This window comes from Xiphophorus maculatus, chromosome 21 (assembly GCF_002775205.1).
Source record: "Xiphophorus maculatus strain JP 163 A chromosome 21, X_maculatus-5.0-male, whole genome shotgun sequence".
NCBI classification, from domain to species: Eukaryota; Metazoa; Chordata; class Actinopteri; order Cyprinodontiformes; family Poeciliidae; genus Xiphophorus; species Xiphophorus maculatus.
In genome coordinates, this window is record NC_036463.1 from 11,738,986 (window position 1) to 11,754,911 (window position 15,926).

The 15,926-nt window shown below is 39.7% G+C and overlaps 1 protein-coding gene across 2 annotated transcripts in view; it reads right to left on the minus strand.

The window, feature by feature from the left end:
* Positions 1 to 51: 51 nt before the first annotated feature.
* Positions 52 to 15,926, minus strand: part of slco5a1 (solute carrier organic anion transporter family member 5A1) — a 39,005-nt gene continuing 23,130 nt past the window's right edge. For both annotated transcript variants that reach the window (XM_023326010.1, XM_005797865.3), the window contains exons 3-10: positions 15,078 to 15,210; positions 14,749 to 14,966; positions 11,099 to 11,263; positions 8,403 to 8,601; positions 5,275 to 5,434; positions 4,879 to 5,120; positions 4,740 to 4,804; positions 52 to 3,066 (exon numbers count right to left, since the gene is read on the minus strand). In XM_023326010.1, the coding sequence (XP_023181778.1) occupies positions 2,609 to 3,066; positions 4,740 to 4,804; positions 4,879 to 5,120; positions 5,275 to 5,434; positions 8,403 to 8,601; positions 11,099 to 11,263; positions 14,749 to 14,966; positions 15,078 to 15,205 (1,635 nt within the window). In that variant the 5' untranslated portion in view covers positions 15,206 to 15,210 and the 3' untranslated portion in view covers positions 52 to 2,608. The remainder of the gene's footprint in view (positions 3,067 to 4,739; positions 4,805 to 4,878; positions 5,121 to 5,274; positions 5,435 to 8,402; positions 8,602 to 11,098; positions 11,264 to 14,748; positions 14,967 to 15,077; positions 15,211 to 15,926) is intronic.

Sequence of the window (15,926 nt, forward strand, 5' to 3'; positions counted from 1 at the left end):
GCCTCGTTTTCCTATCAACTGCATGTTGTAATAACTCCACACAAACTGATGTTTTCGTTTTCAGGTTTAATGACTATAATCAAGTATTGAAGGTATTTGTAAACCAAGCGTTCACAAACATCAATTATATTTCTGCTGCTGAGGAGCCAAGAGCAACTTTCAGAATACAGCATCAGGTTTTTGTCCAGAAAAAAACCAAAACAAAAATCAACCTGCGGTCCAAACGCTGAAGAGGGAGACGATGCATCAAAGCCAAACTCCAGGGTCGGCATGAAGCCCTGTTGTGCAGGTAGTCCAGAAGTTTGTACAGAGAGCAGCACACTGAAGTTCAAGGTGGTATGTGGATGTCAGACATCAGTGCAAACGTGTTGCCATCGCTGCAGGATGTTCTGCTCTTCTTCGTTGCTGAAATCTGGTGAACTCTGTTTCTACTGCACAATCAGATCTTACTTTACTCTGGGAGAAAAATAAATTAAATGAGGTCAAATTTGGATGAGGACAGAAGAGTGGAAAATCTCTCCTGACAGAGGTGGGACAGTCTTTTCTGATCACTGACGGCTATAAAACTGAGCTAATAGTTGTGTTTTTTTTTTTTGTTGTTTTTTGATTTTTGATTACAGTTTAGTTTTTTTGGCTTTGTCTAACTTTGAAGTACAGTCATGGATCAGTCCATTGATACATTTCTAGCTATAAATGAGCTCTATAATAGATATTGTTTGCTTCCATTATTTACACAATGACCATGTATGGATACCTTCAAAAATTGAGCCACAATACAAACATAAGCCTTCACCCAGATAATTTGCTCCAGACAAATACTCAATTTGTTTCAGAGAACAAAACATATTTAGAAAAATTATGTAAAAATTTTTTTTAAATCAAAATTAAGTCTGACTTTCCAAGTAATATAATTCACTTTTTGGATTGACTGGATAGACCCAAAATAGAATCACTGCTGCCTCTTTGCTTTTTTTCTAGTTTTAAGGACAAATAAGCTAGATAGTTAAATGGATCATGAACAGAGTTTTAAAGTTATTCCTTTTCAGACCCGTGTGGGGTTAATGTATTTTATTTGAATTTTATGTAACAAACCAACACAAAGGAACAAATTGTTGCAAAACATAAGGAAAATAATATATGCATTTCAGGAAAAAAAAAAAAGGTAAAAATTATCGCCCGTTCTTATTCTACTGTTTAGGATGATCCATCAAATAAGAGTTCACTAATGTTTCCAAACAAATCTCTTCACAGATGAGCTTGCTTTTCACTGTTATGTAGACGATTTACTTTTATGGTTTTTGGAGGCAATGGATTGAGCTCTTTTTATTTTGGGTTATCTGAGTAAAGAGGTCTGTAAATATATGTAGAAGAAACAAAAAGAAAACCTATTTTTCTTTCACTTCACAATTATGTATTCCTTTGTGTTGCTTGATTAAATAAAGCACAACAACAAAGTTTATATTTATAACCCTATAATGTTCGGTAGCTAGAAGTAAACTAGCAGAATCAGATAAACATTAAAAAAAAATACTTTTCCTGCAAATAAAACAACTGATCACCTAGTGGTCTTCAAATAAACGTTTAGCAAAACTGGACAGTTCACTTTAGAGAAATGTTTAATTTAACAACTTTTTGGAACCATGATTACTCAAACACAAAAGATCTGAAACCGTCGACATTCACAGGCTCCTCACAAGAAATGGTTTTGTCCACTAGATGGCATCAAACAACAGAAGATTGACTCCCTCTCCGGATGGTTTGAGTCATGCTCTGCTGCAATAAATCTTTAAAAGTCTAGACAGCTAAATAACAACTATGTACATCTGATGGCCGCTGGAATGGAGGAGCTTTTATAAATACAAGGCCAAATATGACACTTTTTCCAAACCTGCATTCACATATTTAGGATTTACAGTAGCTTCAGCACATTGTGAGAAATCTATTGAGTAGTTTAGTTATTTTTGCTTGGATAGTATAATTTAGTGATGTTCTATTGGTGCTTTTCTGCTTTAAGCTACATGGTTAAGTTGGTGAAGGCGATCTTGGATTCTTCTGAGGCTAACATTAACCCTGACAGCCAGACCTGCTTACTGGACTGGCCGTGACGGCCTGAGAGGCACTGTTAAGAGAAAACGAAACTGAAATAATCTGAGAAACTTGTGAACAAAAATACAAAATCTAATTCTGTCATATCTGAAGATATGTGAGCCACCATGACAAGACAGAGGCTCAAATCTCGAAGAAACTGGAAAAAAAAAAAAAAACCACATGGTTTGTGTGGTGAAGGATTGAGAGGAAAGGAGCAGTATGTCGATTTTTGCATAGTACAGTGTCTGTTGTGCTTTAGACGCAGTGTTGATGACTCTTCTGCCGTACAGAGGTTATAATGCCCTGTCTGTTAACAGTAGCACCAGTTTAATGTTCTTACATTGTCTATCCAGTGTGGCTGCAGCTGATGATATGCTCAGTTTCTCTCATGAATTGATGACCAGCCCTTTAGGTACGGTGGGCGCACTTGTCGGTCCTGTGTAAAGCAGACGCCGTGTTGTGCAGAAACAACAAAACAGGAAGGCACATGTCACGACGAACAAGCCCCTCGCCCCCTCAATCAGACGTGGGCGGAGCCTCTGTGGTGGTGCGGCAGCGAGACGGGAGGAGGTATTGCTTTGAGGCCGTTGCCAGGGCAGCTCAGGCTGCTATGGCCGCGGTCGAGCAGCATCGCCACCGGCACGTCGGGCCGGGGCGGGATGAACACGGGGCAGGAGCGCGTGCGGGCGTGGCTCTTCCGGCCGCCAGCGTGGCACACGAGCTCACTGACCGTGCCCAGGGGAGGCAGGTGTTGGCGCCAGCGCTCGGCCTGCGCCTCCTTGTGCTTGATCGAGTACCAGGTGAGGAAGATGAAGACGAAGCCGACAAACTTGAGGCTGGCAGCCAGGCCGAAGTACACAAAGCGGAATGAGGTAACGTCGTACTCCCAGCAGGAGCCGTGTACGCCGCAGTCCTGCTGCCACAGCATGCAGGTGGTGTCGATCACAGCGCCAAAGTAGATGGGCGTGGGGATATAGGCTGAGGAAGGAGAGAGACTTGAGTTGTTGAAAGTTTCATACCACAAATTATTAAAATTTAACTTTAGTCTGAAACATTTTTTGGTATCCCTTTCTTTTACAGTCCCAAATTTAAAATGTAATTATCAAGTAAGTACCTAGTAAGTTACAGTGATTTACTATGTAATTAAAACCAATTTTAGAGAGCAATTACCAACAAATTATTGCTAAACAGTATAAACTACCCAATATGTACCAACGGCTTATGCAATTAATTACCAAATAAGTTAGCACCCACTAGTAGTACAGTGTACTACTGCATAATTATGTCTACATTTAGAGCGTAATTATAATCAAATTACTGTTTAACAGTGCCTAAGTTACAAAATATTTACCAGCGGCTTATGCAGTATTAAGTAAGATGAACATTGAGCTTTTTGGCAGCAAACACTCCAGGTGGGTTTGTTTTGAGGCAAAGGACAAATATTTGGAAAAATTCCTCTTTAAAATACCAGGTGATTTTAAAGAAAATCTGGTGGATTTTGCCAATAGAATGGGTTATTATAGGGTCTTACAGTTGGGAAATGATTTACTACATATGGCCAAATCAACACAGATGTGGTTCATCAAATGAAATTAAGCTTTTCTGGTGGCAATCTCAGACCTAAATCCTGCAGAAAAGCTGTGTGGTGAGCTGAAGCAGAAAAAAAGAATGATCCGGATTTTGCAAAGCTGAATAATTGCAGATCCCTCTCTGTACGCTTCAACCTCAAAAACTGATTTTGTTCAACATTTTTTATACTCAAAGGTTGTATTTATCTAAAGGTTTTTGTGAATTGATGTTGTTGTAATTTGTCACATCACTTTAATATTTAGGTAAATAACTGAGTGGCACAGGTCAATGAAAAAATAAAGTAATCTTCTAAGGATTTCGTGCCAGAATACAGTACTGTTAACTACATTAATAAGTTAATTATTATTATTAATAAAATGTATGAAAGGCATAGAAAAAAAAAACCTTCACAGCCATAGATTATGACTTTTAAAAGCTCAGTTTCCAAAATTATATTCGGTTCCTGCAGCAATGCAGCGTATGATCACATAAATCAAAATCCTTTGATTTAATTAAATGGTTAAATCAAACCATAACTGGTAACGATTGTACAACCAAACGTTTCTCCCTTTTCACCCGTCGATCCACTTTAAATGAAACAAGGCCAGGGAAACCACAAGGTGGCAGCTGAGCGGGAATGTAGTTGTGACGTGTGCGCACAGGTATGATCACAGAAATCAAAATCCCCCTCCGGTCACCAGTGTTCATATTGTGCAGAAGTTTATGAGACATGATGTGGCAGCTTTATGTTCACATGGCGATACAAAGCTGATCAGGGACATGCTGCAGCAGAACTCCCTCGCCCTGAGGGCTTGTCTACATCTAACAGCGCAAAGGGTCACAGAGGTTTGGTACGGAGCTGCATTCCTGCTCTCCAACACTGCAGGCTGTCAAACCGGCTATAGAATAAAATTATGCTGCATAATGATTTTTACTACCTCCTGTACAGAAGCTCAGTGGGTTGTTTTCAGCCTAATTATTTTAATCGATTTCCCTAAAAGACACATTTGGAGTGTACTATTGCAAAGCACTTTCAATTTTTTCTTAAAGTTAATGTATAACTGGAAGCATTGTGTACATACCGAGAGTCCGGAGCAAAACAAACTGCATCCCGAGAGCAAAAGGCCTTTCCTGTTCATCAACAGACCTGCAGGAAATAGAGGAGGCAGACGTGAAGACAGGAAGACAGCAAAACGAATGTCGCCAGAGACGGCATCGCACCTGAGGGTTACAATGATGGCTGAGGGCTGGGCGCACGCCGTGATGAGCGTGACAATGAAGAGGAAGATGAGGAACGGGATGAGTGTGTTGCAGGTCCGGTCGCACTTCCCCGACACGGCGTAACCGTTCTCGTTCAGGTACGTCTTGACGATGACCAGCTGGAGCTGGTTGACCTGGCCGCCGGAGGACGGAGTGATGACCTGGCGGCTCTGAACGCAGCCGCAGTCCGTGTAGTTCCTGATCTGTGGTCAGAAAATGGGATCCAGACTTTTATAATGAGGACTAAAATATTAAGGGTTACAGTACAGAATGGTGCAGAATAAACATCACTTTTTATTAGACATTATGTAAAGTCACAAGAGTTCAAAAAGGAATGTAAAGATAGGAAGGTCTCACCCCAGTGCTGTCATTGCCCACGGTGCTGCATCCAGCCAGGCAGGGGTTGAAGTAGGTGATGCCGTCAGAGCCGCAGACCGGAGCATACTCATGGATCCTGCAGCCGCAGTTAACATTGCAGCTGCCTGTCAGGTTCCTGTGGGTCATGGTCAGGGTTGGACTGAAATGAGACAAACAAAAACAAGGACAAATCAAGACTGGTCATTAGAAAACATCAATGATATTCCTCCTCCGCAAAACATGGCTGGCACATGCTTAGATACAGGTTCGTACTTGTATTTTAGCACACAGGACATTTTACTGTCCCATTTTCTGGTTGGTCAGTTCACTGAGAACCAAAACCCTGAAGATAATTGGGCGACTATTTCTTTAACCTAAACTAAGCTCCAAAAGGAGAGGCTGACAACAACACTCTTCAGCGTGGATGATGAAGAGAGTGAGAGAGAATAAGATTTTCAACAGAGAACAGGAAGGCTGGACGTATTTTAGCTAAGTCGCTGTGTCAAACCCTTTTGAGTATGTCATTGAGCACGCAGGATTAGCAAATAATCCAAATCCCCCCTTTCCAAGCTTGTTACATGGTTGAAGAGCAGAGGGGAGGGGTGGAGGATGCGACATGCATTGTCCAGCTCGCTGGGCAGTGTGGGAACAGTGTCTCTAAAGCAGGACGTTGGTTTAGTCTAAACCAGACGCAGTGAAGCGAGGATCGGGTTTTCTCTGGTAAGCTTCCTACTGAGCAATGCGGAACAGGCCAGGACAGATCCTACAAACACAACCGCTGACGGAAAAAATGAATCAAAAAACTGAAATCACAAACATTTCTAAACTCATTACATAAAATGTCAATACTTCTGGCCTTTTATATTATGCTAACATAAAGACATTCACAATATTAGAATCATTGACAGCATTTCAGAGAAAGGTGCTTTGCTACAAAAACAATTGCACAATCTTTCGTCAATTCTCAAAGGAGCAGAGAAACATGCACGTATCTAATAATTCATTTAAGTATATAAATAGTTTTTTAAAAATCTAATTATGTAGAATCAGCCTAAATATTAACTAATAAAGCATCTTAAAATGAGACACCGTGATAAGTATTTAACAAAAGCAATAAAAAAAGGTTACAAATTAATTATGTGACTACAATAAAATGTAACTAACCAAAAAAAAACAACACTTAAAATCTCGAAAAGAAAATGAAAATGTCTTAATTAACTGTAACACATTTCTTGAATCAACTAAACAAATTAGCAAAAATGTAAAAGTATATATATATAAAATATCACCTAAGCAAAAGAAAACGTAAACATTTCATAGCCGGAAAACATAAAAGCAATAAAGTGAAAAAGTAACAAAAAAGTAATTATATTACTGTAATAATTTACAAATGTACATTTAGAGATGAGAAGCCAGTTCCTTGGATTAACACAATAGACAGTATTGTGAAGAGCATCTTGCAAAAAAAGAAAGAAAATAATTTAAAAAAAATATCACACATGTAACAACTTACTATGTAGTTGAGCAAAAGTAATCATCTACAAACTGCTTAAACTAATCAAGTAAAAAAGTACTATGGTTAACAAAAACTGATCCAGATAATATGTAAGAAAATTAAAAACACTTGTTAGAAAGTTTTTATACACACAACAGGAAACCACGAGAGCGGCCGTCTTTATCAGTGAAGAGAGAAAAGACTTCATCGAGCAGGAACGGGTCTACCTGCACCAAATGTCTCATAAACAGATTTAGTCTGCTGCAGTTTTTAATAAAGTGTAATTCAAATACATAATCATGTCCCACCGCGGTGAACACTATACAGCTCAGTGAAAACAACTGCTTAAGAACGTTATGTAACCTTACATGCCTGCTGGCCCTGTCATTTCTCATCAGCCTGTTGGTGAAGCAGAGTCATGTCTGGACTAGGAACTTTGCTGAAATATTCCTCCCATCTGTGCTGCTCACGACTACTGACCAGCGCTGTGAATAATGAGGCACTCTGACAGCTCTGTGGGCCCTCTGTAAACACGAGCTCACACAAGAAACAGCAACCTTATTAACTTATCAGTTATGGGATTTGAACAGACACAAAGGTTATTAAAGTCTCTTTGAATAACCTACTTTTAATAAAGGGGAGAATTTCACAGAGGCTTGGCTGACTTAGCCATGCTTCTGTAACAAACTGCTTCTCGTGCAGACTGGAGCTTTCTTTCTCGAAAATATTGGTATCAGCACCTTTTGAAAGCTTCAGAATCTCCTTTAAATATTTCAGAAATCAAATGTTTAGAAACTATAAGAACGTAAATTATTCACTCAAACATGCAAAGATAATGCAAGATCTCTGCATGTTTTATCTCACCACAAGCTTCATATGTCTCTCTTAACTTGCCCCTTGCTTAGTATGATTAGATTAGTATGGGAAGCGACTGATAAAGGTCCAGAAAATGAATTTTAATATGGTTAAAATCAGATGAGAGTACATCTGTATTTACAGTATAAATTTAATATTATTTCAAGGTCAGCAGGTGAAAGGTGGCCCCATGTTTCCGTCGGCTACGGGGTCTGGCACGTCGCATGGCTGCCCCTAAGCTTCGCCGCCGACAGCGCTTTCAGAAATAGAGGTGGCAAAGTGATTCATCAGGTCACGAGAGCAGATGCAAGTGTTGCTAATTATTCCATCACACTGCAACACAATGCCATAACGCATGAGGATGATGGAATGGTGGCAGCATCACAAGCCCACACCGGCTTCTGATTCACCACTCTGATAACATGATTCACACTGTTTATTTCACACAGAATCTGAAGCTATGAACCCTGATTGCGCTGCAGCAAGTGCACCTTTACTGCGTGTTTAGGTGTGAACATACAGCATACTGCTAAAGCGTTGATACCCCATCAAACTTTTCCCAAGGTGTCTGCCTATTTTTCAGACAGAAATATCAGACTTCAAAAATTCTTTGTTCTTCAACTTCATTATTAAATACAAAATACAAAACTTCATGGCAGATATTTCTTTGAACAAGGAGGTACACAAAATATAAAAAAACTGAAAGGGCTATGAAGGCTTTTTTCTGCAAGGCAATGCAGATGGCCACTAGTTTTAGGAATCATGAATGTTTTCTCACCCAGTTGTGTAGGGGATGTTGATGCCTCCTAGATTGATGCTCTCACAGCCGACGATGAAAAGCGTCGAAAAGCAGAGCAGGGACACTCCGCTACAGATCATGGCCAGCTTTGCCGACTCCCTCGCGCCGAGCTTCAGCTTCTTGATGATGTAGCCCCCGAGGACGATGCCCACACCGGCGCTGGGCACGATGATCAAACCTGCCAGACGACAGAGAGCGGACATAACCCGTGAGATGGTAGGAAGGGTTAGCACCGGATGTGTTAGCACCGGAATAATTACTGTGAAGCACAGCCACATAAGTGCTTGTTATTAACAACGCTTTAATTAGGATGCACTCCTAGGAATACAATGTGAGCTTTTCAAGTCTATAAAAAAAAAACAGTGGTGTTTTGTTGCTGAATGTGTGCTGGATTCAGAAATGTCAGCCTCTATTAAGCTATGAATGACCAGAAGCAGCATTACTGGAACACTGCAGGCCGTCAGCGAGTCATTTCAGGACGTGACACGTGCGTCAAATCCGTTAGAGCCAGGCACACTGACAGCATGAGAAAACAAAATACTACTAGGGAGATGTAGGGAGCAATAAGTGTCATCATACAGAATTTCCAGGCATGGCAGCATCCCTGATTTGAGGCCGAAAGGCTTTCACAGCGGGGAGACAAAGACTGGGTCAGTAAGAAGAGGAGGAAGAGAGCGGCTCTCAGAGAGAATATCAAAATAGTCATTATAAAAGTACAAAGAAATGTCATCTGCTTCCTCCTTGTATCAGTGTGTGCTAGGACAAGAGACAAAGACAGAGCACGCTCAGTGACAGTCAGCCAACAGATTGCAGTGGCTTATCATCATTTAAGTGCATGTTTCTGTGCTAAAACCATCTGTTTTCTGCAAGATTATACATTTCACACTGCAAAGACTACACACACACGCACACAAGCTGTGCAATGTGGTATTACATACTGCATGTGCAACTTAACCATCGTATCTGGATTAAAAGATTGGCTGACATTAAAGGGACAGAACCTTTTTTTGTGTGCAAATGTGTGCAAGAGATTGCATTACAGATATACAGCAGCTGAGGTGAAAATGTTCTGCAGGCTACAGATCTACTTACTGTAGCTACAGTCCCGTGAAAAATACTTTCCATGATTTAACATTAGAAGCAAATAGTGTTTTCCATAAGGCCAGGTTGGTTGAATGAAAACAGCATTTGAAAACTCATTTTTGTGTCCCCTCAGCTTGTCTTTGTCTGTTATCAAAATTTGTTTGATGTTCTGAAACAAATCTGTGTGACAAGAAGTGCTGAAAGAAAATATATCCATAAGGGGGAAATGTGGCCACACTGCAACGACGCTCGTCAAACGGGAACGACAGACTCAGCAAGGAGGTAATTTAGTGAACTCAATAGCATTCAGTTTTGATGGATTTGGTGTTGGATTGTATTTTTCAATTTTGCTTGATGTCCCATTTTTCAGATTTATGAGACCCCGTTTCTATAACTTCTAAGTCAGAGCACAGATCCCTTCTTTTTACGGCAAAAAGCAGGGCTGAGGGACGACGATAAGAAAATATTTGTTTTCCGACCTCATCTTTGAATTCCGCATCACCCAGCAAAATATAACTGATGACCAAAAGCTTATAGAGAAATCTCATCCAGCTTTCATGCTAGAGGCTGATATAACATCTGTTTGGTTAAACTTTTTAATGCAATGTATTTTTAAAAAATGTAAAGGTAACTGCTTACATTGCTTATTTGTTCTGTCCTTACAGAGTCTTATACTGGAATGCAATTTTTGGTTGGTTGATTTAATTAATTAAATCTGGACTCCTATAACCATAACAATCTGGAGGCTGATTTGTGACAAAATGGCACCAACATAACATCAGATCAAACATCATAACAAGACAACATTTTTGTTTTTCAGTTCATAAACAATGAAACATATTAAGCCCTGATAATATTTGACTTTCAACTCTCAAAATGTCAAACTTAAATTTGGATAATACACTACAGTAACACTGGGACACAACGGAAGCACAGGACACCCATCAGCAGAAGTGCCCTCTTCTGTCTCCTCATCTCCAACCATCATCACATTCAAGCAGCTTGGCAGCATTTGGGTAGCCATGGCAACTGCACCACCCAATTGCCCTTACCCTGTGTATCCTGGCAACAGTCAGATGGAATGAGGTATTGTGTGTATTTCTCTTATGTTTGTTAAAGAAGCCATATGTAAATGCAGGTTTGAAGGGTGAATGTGGGAGTGAATGCAAGAGTGTATAAGTACATGTTATAATGTTAAGTTTGTTGTGTGTAAATTTGTTATGTCAAAAAAGAGAAAATTCAATAAAAAAAAAATAAAAAAAAAGAAGCCATATGTCAACCACCATACACTGTGTGACTGGATACACACAAACACAGCAACTAACTGTTTCTGCTTTTAAGCTATAATTATGTTTCCAATTGTTGCCTACTGTAATAATCCTGCTACCAGATAAGTTGCATGTTAGCAATGCCAGCTCGGCTGGGGGATTACACCAGTTTCTGTTCTTCTCCACACCACATAACGGATGGTGTACAAAACTGAAAGCAGAGCAAAACATGGAGTGTGGTCTTAACTTTTTGATATATTCTAATAAGATCTCACAGTAAAAAACACAAAAACAAAAAGCAACTGGAATGGCAAGCTAGCATACCTGTGTAGATACTGGCTTTGGAGGCAGGAATGCCAAACTGTGACTCGATAAATTTGGGAATGAAGGTGATGAAGGCCGTGACGATGGCACACTCAGCGGTGTAGGACAGGCTGACGAACAGAAATGTCATGTTGCTGAGGATCCTCAGAGCGGCTCTGGGAAGGTCTGGAGGTGATATGCAAGAAAGTGTCTGACGTTAGTGTCAGACTGCAATTAAGCCCATTCAGCAAGTTTTCCCCAAAACCATTAAAAATAACTTGATAAGCAAAATGCTGGAAAGGTTACAAATATGGGGGGGAAAAACACTAAGTTTACTACTTAAACAACACTTGTACAATCAAAACTTACTGAAATAACAGAGAAGTATTAACACATAAAAGTTTTTGAAACAACTTGTGCTTTTTCTCTCATTCAAAAGACGTATTCAGCCATGTCTCATTAAATTAAATAAGCACCTTCTTTCATGGATGACTACAGAAGGATAAACAGGACTTGAACTCATAAATTCCCAATGATTTTTGTGTAGAAAAAACAACTTGAAGATTAAGTCATGAATCGGTCACATTAAAAGCAACAAAGCCAGCTAGGGGAAAAAAAGTCACAAAATGAGAGGCGGATTAAATGTCTTTCATCAAAGGTTGTTAGGAAAGCTGACCAGTTGAACAGCATGACATGATGCCTTGATTTGGGATTTAACCAGCCCAGCTCTAATTCAGCAGGACTCATGGTGGGCGGGGAGAATATTAGAACCATGCGTCCGTGATCCCAGATCAAAGGTAAGAATAAAATAGTGATGCTAATTATGTCATTCCTGTGAGCCAGGACGTAATCCTGTCTGGAGTTGGGGACAGATGGCCTCGTCCTGCTGGGGTCCACAGCAGCTGTTCCTCAATCAGACAGATCACTTGCTTGCATTAGATGGCAAATCGCTTTTTTGTTGACTTTTGTTTGATTGCTCACTCTGTGAGATTTTCTATCTGAATCGGTGGTTTCTAATGCAACTTTAAGCAGCCATTATTGCATATTATTACTATAACAGTCAACCTTTCTTGTGAATGCTCTTTTTACCCTGCTGTTAAACACCACATTGTGATACTTATTACAAAAAGCCTCCTGCTGTCTTTCAATCACGCCTTAAGTAATAAAAACAGCTTTAAGCCGATTTGATCTCACTGGCTTTTAATTGTTTGTTATTTCAATATTTTCACTAATCTTCCTACTGTTTTTTTATGCCTTTGTGTTTTCCATTAACATTTTGAGAAGTTTATGATACAATGCTTAAATAATAATTTTACAGAATAAGACTCAGTCACAGCATAGTTGGAAAACTCATTTAGAAATTTAGATAAAAAATTGCAATTATCAGCATCACCAAAGTGCTGACTTAAATTTGCTTTATGGTAGAGGAGGTGGAGGATAAAATCCAATTTTGATGCATGGAGACTAGGTCATGGATGAAGCTGACTATATTAAAAGGTGGCAATCTTAATTTTAATTTATGACCTTGCTCAAGTGCAACACCAAAACAATTTATTCTGAACACATGGGGTCACATGGGACACACACAGCCCTGTTGGCACCAAACAGAAATTATATCCAGGTTATGCAAAACTAAAAGTAGTATCTTCAAACAGGAGAAACATTGGGAGCCATATTGCATGGTTCCACTAAGAGGCGGAAATAAAACAGGTGATCTTCATAGCAACTGCAAAAAGAAAGACCATTAAGATAAATTCTCCCAAACGAAGAAAAGCTAATTACAACGTTCATAACAATTTTTGTCATTAAAAATTAAAAGCCATTAATAGATTGTTGAGTTGCCGAGGGTTAGGGTTAGACTCTGCAACAACACAAACAGAGGGTGACAGGAACCCAGAGATTCCTGCTATTTTTATGAAGACAAGTCATCCTTATCATTAATGATTTATTTTTCTGTCTCTTAACTGACTTATTGTAGGCATTTGTGTCTTATTGGCTACGTTTTATTTTATAACCTTGTGCAACACTTTGGTCCCTTTGGGTGTGTAAAGTGCTCTGTGAATAAACATTGATTGATTGATTTATTGAAGCCCAACAACTTTGCTTATTAGGCCGTAAATATGCGACAGTTCGTTTAGCTTCAAGATGAACTCTTATTCCTTTGAAACATTCAGCAGCAAATATCAATTTGATCTTGAATATGAGTTTTCGTACTGAAGCAAGTCACACAACAAATAGTGGAGTGGGCCAAGATACCAGCTGAAATCTGTGTATGTGCATTCCTGAACAAATCTGTGACATAGCTAATCACTTAGTGAAACGTAAATATGATACACTGTGTCAGTAGCCATTTTTGCAATGCCTCCCAATCTTTCAGGGGAAAATTGCTTTCTCATAGCAATGGATCAAGGTCTGGAACATTCCACGATCCAAATTTTGTCCCTCCGATGTGCATTATGGGAAAACATTGAGCGTTAGCATTTTTTTCAGTGTTTGCTTGTGATGTGAAGGGCAAAGAAAAAAGGGGGGTGCAGCATACCTTTCATATAAAACGCTGAATTTGTGCAACAGACAAACAAGCACACCTCGACAGAAGGACACGTACTGTACTAAAATACATTCGGGATCTACGCAGCGAAGCTCCTGAGTCTGCGAAACTGGCCCCAGTTTGCATAGCAGTCCCAAACATCCTGCTGAGACAAATAAAACCGCAGCTGAGGGAGCAGCGATCCGGCAGAACTGCAGCTCATTCCTGGCCTGCGCTGGATGCATCACCAAGACAAAGCGCTGTTTTGACTGCCCCAGCTGTGCACATAGGCATTAATTTGAGAGTGAGCAACCATGCTAAGTACATGTTTGAGTTTGCACAGAATTGGAGTGAGTGATGGCAAACACCAGCAGTGTATTTCAGCTGAGCTACACCCAAGCCTATGCAGTGCAGAGTGTGATGTCCCCTGGGAGCTCATTTAAAAGCAAAACAGAACAAGAGCAAAAAAAAGAGACAGGAGGGAATCTGGGAAACACTACAGCAGGACGAAGTTCATCCGGGGAAAACCGGGTGTTTCCTGGCTCAGCGAGGACATTAAAAAGTTCTACGTTTCCAACAAAATCCAATGTTTACCACCGCTGCACATCCATCAATACGATATTTACAGGAGATCTCAATAAAGCTTCCATTATTGGAGAAGATGTCTAAGCCTCAAAATTGATTGGATTAAAGCCTGTTCGCATATCAACATCTCACAGTTCATTTTACGGCACTTAGATGTCAAAACTATTACATACTTCAATGTATTTCATTGGGATTTTATGTGATGGAATAGTGTAATGTACGATTGGGAGGTGGAAGGAAAATGATGAATGGTTTTCTTGTTATAAAAAAATCTGAAAGATACAGCATGCATCTCTATTCCTCCCCTGTGGATAATTAATTTTTTTTTTAGAATCACCTTCAACTACAATTTCAGTCTTGAGTTCTCTCTCTACCAGCTTTTGAGACCGATAACGTCATTAATTGTCCTCTGAAAAAAAAATGAAGCCTAGTTAGACTGGACATTTGTAGCAGAGCTCAGATAGGAGCTCTGCTACAAATGAGTTATTGTTTTTTAGCTAAACTCTGCAAGATTCTTCCAGCACTCAAAAACCTCAAGGTAAAATCATCCCTCCCTCACCTTTGATGTCTTTTCCAAATCCCATAGAGGAGGACACATTTTGGTCTTTGCTACTAGACTTTTCCTTCTTCACATCATCATCACTGGACACATCACCCAACGAACTCATCTTTTTCTTCTTCTTTCTCTTGTGGCGTGGAGGCAGCTTTTTGGGGAAGGCAAACATGGGGAAAATGACAAGAAGCATGGCAATGGAACACAGGAGGAAGCCACTCCACCTTTAAAAAAAATAAAGACAAGATGGATTCAAAAGGGTGAAATATTTTGCATTATAGTATGTGTGTCAATATTGAGATGGAGATAGCATAGAGGTGCAAGTGCATGTTTACCAGTTGCCAACGAAGCGAGGGTCATTCTGGTCAATGTTCACCACAGTTTTGGGGTCGACGTAAAAGCCGATTAGGACGCCTCCCAGCAGGTAGCCGGCAGCAGGTCCCAGGGCTCCCATAACATACATGATAGCTAAAAGAGACATATATGAAACCAGTTAGAAACAACCATAAAACCAGGACACATCAGTAAACTAGACATAACAATTTCCTGGTTGTGCTAACACTGTGATCTGAGGTATGGAAGTTACAACAGGTTTATAAAGCTTAAATGTTACTCAATTTTATTACAAGTGGGATAAACAGCTGCTTTGAATGAAAGCAAAAGAAAAAAAACAAAACAGTAACTTCAAGATTTTTCCTGTAATATTTTGTATGGACAAAGCTGTCAGGTATTCCCAAAAAAATAAACTTGGTGATAAAGTGCATGTCTATATTTTGAAAAGGGCAAAGACAACGTGAAATCTTGAGAGGCTGTCATTTTTCTTTAGTTGGGTTTGATATTTTTCTCTGTCCTATTATCTGCAGCGGATTTTTTTTTTTTTTATACGGGCAAAATGTCTCCTCACCCAGGGCGCTATGGCCTGAGAGTGCTCCAAGACCACTGGGGAAAGAAAATCGTCATCCCATTTGCACTCCAAGCAAGATTTCTGCTCATTTGTACGTCCACAGTGCTAATGTTAACAAAAGATGTTCATAAACAGCTGGCTAAGCAATTTGAATCCTTTATCTGCTTGTTTATTTTTATGAAATCTGCACTATAATTAGTTATGTTTCAAAATATACATAGCCAAGATTATTGTTCCTTGAAAACAACAATCCCGGTTTTTCCCACCAAACGCAGATGGA